The 7,394-nt window shown below is 35.2% G+C and overlaps 1 protein-coding gene across 1 annotated transcript; it reads right to left on the reverse strand.

Annotated features, from left to right (window-relative positions):
- Positions 1-1,530: 1,530 nt before the first annotated feature.
- LOC113312483 lies at positions 1,531-2,217 on the reverse strand. Its single transcript, XM_026561233.1, has one exon. It carries the CDS (start codon positions 2,215-2,217, stop codon positions 1,531-1,533), a length of 687 nt encoding a protein of 228 aa, XP_026417018.1.
- Positions 2,218-7,394: the final 5,177 nt, after the last annotated feature.

Below are 7,394 nucleotides of genomic sequence, written 5' to 3' on the forward strand. Positions count from 1 at the left end.
AAAGTTGATTTGGAAGATTATTTTTTCAGTATTAATCTTTATGGTTTTATATATTGCAATATGTCATGGGATATGTGTGTTTGCATCCGTGAACTATTATTGTCTCATACGATGTCAAAAGTTATCTCTTTCATATGTCGATATGCATGTATTGATACAAGATCGATTAACTTTTGACAAACAAAAGTTAAGCCTATTATGTCATTTATTGACGGAAGATAGGTTAAAATCTTTTGTTTACGAGGATTATGTCTATTATATGTCATTGTGCAAATAGTGATGGAAAATAAAATGAATCCTTGTCTATTCCGTAGTATTGATCTTCTCTGATCCATTTTTTATGTATATACTGTGCGGCTCCATGAGTCTTCTTATGTGAGCATTTACAACTAGACCAATCATGGATTCGTTTGTGGTTAATTTGGTAGTGTATTCCGATTGAATTAATCATGGGTCCTTTTGTGATTAGTTTAATTGAGATTTTTGGATACAAAATCATTCTTATGATTTTTGGTGTCCAAAGAAATCCTTCTTTTCTCGTAAAATTAAGGTCGCTTTTGTTGTTCTTTCGGGAATGACATCAAATGGGGGAGAGTTCTTTTGAACTTGCGCTTAATTTCCATATCTTTGTGGAGTGCATCTGTGGAATATTTGAGGAGTTATCTTGTATCTTTAGAAACTCCGTGATGAATGCATTTAAATTTGGCTTTATGATTGCATCTAAAAAAAGTTTATATGTACTTTTATTTGGTCTTGAAGCGTCTCCATGAAAATTTCATTAGGATCCCGTTTTCGTACCTTTGCCAATTTTATTGACAAAAAGGGGGAGAATTAATATGTAGTTCACACTACAAATACATATGGTTTTCGGATCATTATGTAAGAGGGAGCGGTTTTCATGTTGAGATGAAAGTATTGACTAAGGGGGAGTGATACATATCACCATAGTATTGTTGTCAAAGTTGTGATACAATTGAACTTTGATATTGTGTAATAATTCTATGACACTGTATAACAATGATCGAGAGCTTTTGTTTTCTCATTGTTATGGCTACAGATCTTCAACAACTATGATGTTGAACTGAACATCTATGGAATCATGGGAGTACTTGGAAAAGACGAAGTTTTCGAGTAATGTTGAAGCACCAAGGAGATCAAGCATGTGGACGAGAAGCTACAAAGTTTTATCTATTTTGTATTCCATATGTATTGATAGTTTTGTCACTAAAATTGACAAAGGGGGAGACTGTTAGAGCATTGCTCGATCGAACTCGCAAGCGTTGCTATCTCAAGCTTGTTTGTCAAATTTAGTTGTCAAAACTTTTTTTTTTTTGCTGAATCACATTTTTTATTGATTGAAAAACTAAAGAAACAGATTACAGGGCTGACCCAAAATGAACTTACAAACCCAAAAGACTAAAGAAGGAAAAGCAAAGACAATAATGCAGATGGCCCAAAATGATCCAAATACCTAAGAAAACTGTGCTTTATATCATTACAACCAGTTCCAAAGAGAGACACAGATCCTTCTTAAACTTTGAAAAAATTTCTCACCTGAGATTCATAAGGTTGCTGCCAACTAACTCCATTCAATCTATAACCACCTTCATGAACCAGCTGCATAATTCTGCATTTAAATCCATTCAGATTGGGTTTCTTCTCAACAAAAATTTTTGCATTTTTCTGAAACCACAATTCTCTCATGGTTGCACAAGCTGCAATCATCCAAACTTTCCTGACAAGAGGACTCTTATTCTTTGCTGTTGTACAAACTTCATCAAATGATTTTGGATTTGCAAAACAAAAGACCCTGTTCAACCAGTCCCAAACTGCATTACTGAAAGCACATTCCCACAGAGTGTGATTCATGGTGTCTTGAGCTGCCAAACATATGCAACACATGGAAACCATTTCAAATCCATTCTTCCTCATTACCTCATCATCAACATATACTTCTTGCTGTATTTTCCAGATGTTACTGGCTATGCTAGGATGCAGAAAATTTTGTCGTACATACTTAGGCCATGGAAGTATTGATTCTTTATGACTTATCTTCTCAACTGCAATATCAGTGTAGAAATTTCCATCATTACTAGCAGTCCACGCCATGTGATCAGTTCCATGCCTTATTACTGGCAAAGAATTCACTGGAATGATCTGTTGTAATTCAGTAGGAACACACCAATTTCCTTCTAGGATGAAATCATGTACTTTCATTCCAATGTGACTTTTCACATAGTCTACTATGTGTTAAAACTATGTGTCTTGATTTCTAGTCTACTTATAGCTAAGTCTCGGACTAGAATAGTGAAGTGTAATTGAGCTCCAGACTCCATGGCGATCATCTTACGAAGACGAAGAACTACTCAAGGAACCAGTGGAACTTCATCCGACTAAAAGGTATGTGGAGACTTGAACTTATCTATCACTCAAAAGTATATCTACTCTATCTCCTACTCTTGAGACAAAAGTCGTATAAGTATGACAGTTTTCATACATACACATTTGTTATTTCGAGCCGAGTTTACTCGCCTATCTTTTTCTCGAAATATGTGTTGGTGAGCTTTCGCTTTAACCATTTTTCATCTTTACCCGTGACGAAAGTCATGATGACGTTTCAATCTTGAAAATGGCTTTGATGACGATAGTTGTGAATAACGACTATTATAACATTATAGAAGAATGTTTCAATGATTGAAATGTAGAGTTGAGATTACCATCTATGGATATAAGCATATATAGTGCACATTAGTGTATAAATCCATGTACCGGAAACTAAGTGTGTGCATATGTGTGCATACGGTATTGGTGAAGGAGACAGGTTGGGTACGCGTACTGGCGGAAATTTTCCTCCCGAAAAATTCTGCTGAGTTTGGAGTTTTCGAACTCATAAACCAGTCACCTTAGGTACGCGTACTGGCGGAACTTTTCTACCCGAAAAATTCTGCTGAGTTTGGAAACCAAAAACCAACTCAAATCCGGGAGCTAAGGTACGCGTACCCAAGCTGGTAATTTTTCAAATCGGTAGTTCATGAACTTAAAAAAATAAATTATAAAGAATGCAATCTTTGCAAACCGTGGCTATATTGTTCATGAATTGATTCAAATGAATCAAACCGATTTTGTTTCAATTGTGTCTATGAGTAAAGACCTAAGCAATTGAACAACTCTTCAACTAGTTCTTATGAGTCATTTGAACTAGTTATGAGAAAGATGAATACGGTTAATATGGAAGTGCTCATGTGGCTAACCATTGGTTAACTATTTGTGAACCAACTAAGTGTACACGTTTAGGTACGGTTACTCAAACCTAAATGATATACATTTCATTTGTGTGTGACAAGCTAAGTTTTGATCTAACGGTTGAAAGATATTAGCTTGTATCTAATCAGGTTTTCATCTAACGTTGAATATTGAATGCTTTGTTACTAAGCTAACATAGATTGCAAACCCTGATTTGAAAACTATATAAGGGAGAACTCTAGCAACTGGAAAAACTAATCCACACACCTATTGTGTGATACTAGTTGGTTTTGCTAGAGTCGATTCTCCTTTAACCTTAGGTTTCTTCTAGAGACCCTGTAGGTTAACGACTTAAAGACTTCATTGGGATTGTGAAGCCATGCGAAACTACTTCTCTTGTAGTTGAGCGATCTGATCTTGCCAATTTCTATCGTACGAGTTCAATTGAATAATTGACTTGAGATTATATCTCCGATAGGGCAAGATAAAAAGAAATCACAAACATCTTCGTCTCATAGTTTGTGATTCCACAATATCTTGTTTCGCTACCATATGATTAAGATTATTGTGAGGTGATTGATAATACTAGGCTGTTATTCGGGAATATAAGTCCGGGTTATCAATTAGTTCCTGTCCAACTTGATTTTTAAAAGACGGAACAAACTCTTAGGTTTATCTGTGGGAGACAGATTTATCTATTATCGTAGACTTTTCTGCGTGATACAGATTTGTTTATTCAAGTCTTCGACTTTGGGTCATAGAAACTCTTAGTTGTGGGTGAGATCAGCTAAGGGAATCAAGTGTGTAGTATCCTGCTGGGATAAGAGACGTAAGGAGCGCAACTGTACCTTGAATCAGTATGAGATTGATTAGGGTTCAACTACAGTCCAGGCCGAAGTTAGTTTGTAGTAGGCTAGTGTCTGTAGCGGCTTAATACAGTGTGGTGTTCAATCTGGACTAGGTCCCGGGGTTTTTCTGCATTTTTGGTTTCCTCGTTAACAAAACTTCTGGTGTCTGTGTTATTTCTATTCAGCATTATATTTTGTTATATAATTGAAATATCACAGGTTGTGCGTTGTATCGATCAATTGTGAAATCCAACCTTTGGTTGTTGATTGAAAATTGATTGATCCTTGGATATTGGTCTTTGGTACCATCCAAGTTTATATCTCTTGTATTTAATAAAGACTTGCAGATTTCTATTTGCTTGAGTATAGATTAAATCAAGAGATCAAGATATTAACTCCTTGATATACTTTTTATTAAGATTGAGTCAGACTGTCTAGTTGATTATCTTAAAAGTATATTAGAGTTAGTCCATACAGATTATTAACCGAAACATTGGGTGAGGTTGTTAGACCCCCCGCATTTTTAGTTGGTATTAGAGCAGGCAAACACGTTTAACACCTCAAAAGTCTGTGTTTGTAGCGATCTAACTTTATGGACAGAGGTGCTATCTCTATTAACGTACCACCAGTCTTCGATGGTTCAAACTACTTATGGTGGAAAATCGCTATTCGAGCTTTTCTTCAATCGCGTGATTTTCAATCATGAGTATATGTTGTTAATGGTTATGATTCTCCCGCTGTGGCTATAGGTAACGCTACTGTTCCAAAGAATATTGGCGAATACGATGCTGCAGAGATACTTGCTGCAAAGCAAAACTCCGAGGGTTTGAATGTCATCATACATGTCATTACCCCTAATCTTTAGCACCATTTGTCTAATTGCACTCAGTCTAAAGATGCTTCGGATATCTTAGAAACCATATTCGAAGGAAATACTCGTGAAAAGGAAGCCAGGCTTGAAAACCTAAACTCCGATTGGGAAAACCTTTGTATGGCATATGAAGATTCATTTGATGAGTTTAATCACAAAGTATCTGAAATTGTTAATGCATCTTTTGCATTGGGTAAGACTATTCCTGAAAAGGTCATTGTGATAAAAATTCTCAGATCGCTGCCATCTAGATACGATTCTAAGAAGCATGCCATCGATGAGGGAAATAACCTTGATACTCTCTCTAGAAATACTCTGGTTGGGAAGTAAAAGATTTTTGCTCTTGAACTACAACAGTGAGAGAAACATCATTTGGTAGTAAACTTTGTTACCACAACTGATAAGAAGTCTCACTACCCAAAAGTGATTTAAAAAAATGAGAATAACTTTAATTCATCTCTTTGATTGTTCATACAACAGTTGAAAAAGACACTCAGACAGGGTAAAAGAAAGTCTCATAAGAAAGATATCTCAATCAATAAGGGGAATAATAAAGATCAAAAGAATCATAAAGATAAGTCTTGTTTAAAGTGCTACAGAAGGATTCATACTTCGAAAAATTCTGATAAGAAGGTTAATGCGTTAACAAAGGCTTGGATGGCTACTCTTGACTATTGTCTAGAGGAAGAAGTCAGTGTAAGTTCAATTAACTTTTTTGCTGACAATCATGTGTGTCCTCCAAACAGTCCAGTCCACTCTGAAATGCTCAATCATGTTCCTTCAAAGAAAGAAAGCCTAATGAAAAGGATTGAATATTTGGAAGATCAACTGGTTGTTCTAATACAAGAAATTGAAAACGCTCGCAATCGTGATTCCGATAAGAAATACCATTCCTCGATTATTTATTCTCACCAAACTACTCCTGACCCTATATCTAACGAAAAGGATGATATAGAAAACCACAAGATTGTTTCAAAAAACTTTGAAATCTTGTGTGAAAATCAGGATAATAATCTGAGAACAAAAAATCAAGACATTGTCTCCTCAGTTAAAACGTACTTGCCAAAGAGGAAAAATAAATCTTCCAATTGTACTATCAAAAGTACAGAAGAGAACTCTGAGGCCAGTACTTGTAGCCTACATAGATCAACAAATAGAGCTCTCAAAACAGTTTTAAGAAGAATGAGTAAAACTCTTAATTCTGTTCACTCGAAGGCTGAACGGAATCAAGAAATATGTACATCCTTAAGATGGAGACCTCCCAATCCTATTCTGGATAGGAAGGAGCTTATTTTATAATAAGAGTAAAAGATGGTTCTTGTACCCTCATTTTTCAACAAGAACCATATCCTACAAAGAGGGTTGTATATCTGTACTTAGTATGTTTCTCATCTCTGTTTGGATTGATTAAGACCTTTTTGGTGAGCGTTCATAAACGGTTTCTCCTATAAAACCGTTACCTCGTACCCTCCCTTGGTCTAGGGTTTTGGTCAAAGATCTTCGTGGAATATCTTCTACATTTTAAGAAGAAGTCTTTTTTTTAAGACTGAGGATTTCATTTCTCTCTTCTATCATGTCTTCTTCCAGTCTCTCAAGCAAAGAGAGTGATGTGTGGACTGTTCTATTTCCATCTAAGAAGATTCGGTTTGACTCATATGATAATGAGTTGTGCTCCGACAAACGTGATGTTTCTTTTGATGGAAATCCGTCTGTATCCCAGTTTGAGAAACTCTCTTTGGACATGAATCTCGTTTTGGAACAAGTAAGTGCTCTGAAAAACGAATTGGTTTTATCTTCCAAAAAACTGGAAGAAAATATTGAAAACCATGAATCAAGGATTGATCTGATTGAAGATGAGCTTGAGGAATATAAGGAATACAATAAGAATTTTGAAAGTAAGTGAAAATGTTTTTTTCTAGGAAACTTCTTAAGAGAATTTTTATTCTTGTTTTGTTTAAGAAGGATAACTAGGGTTTGGAATAGTCATTATTGTGAGTACACATAGCTATGTCCAACATTTTCATCTTGCAATATTTTTAGATTTATTTATTTGAATTCTAAAGTTGATTTGGAAGATGATTTTTGCAGTATTAATCTTTATGATTTTATATATTGTAATATGTTATGGAGTTTGCGTTCGTGAACTATTATTGTCCCATACGATGTCAAAAGTTATCTCTTTCATATGTCGATATGCATGTATTGATACAAAATCGATGAACTTTTGACCAACAAAAGTTAAGCATATTATGTCATTTATTGATGGAAGATAGGTTAAAATCTTTTGTGTACGAGGATTATGTCTATTATATGTCATTGTGCAAATAGTGATGGAAAATAGAATGAATCCTTGTCTATTCCGCAGTATTGATCTTCCCTGATCTATATTTTATGTATATATTGTGTGGCTCCATAAGTCTTCTTATGTGAGC

This window comes from Papaver somniferum, chromosome 9 (assembly GCF_003573695.1).
Source record: "Papaver somniferum cultivar HN1 chromosome 9, ASM357369v1, whole genome shotgun sequence".
Taxonomy (NCBI): Eukaryota; Viridiplantae; Streptophyta; class Magnoliopsida; order Ranunculales; family Papaveraceae; genus Papaver; species Papaver somniferum.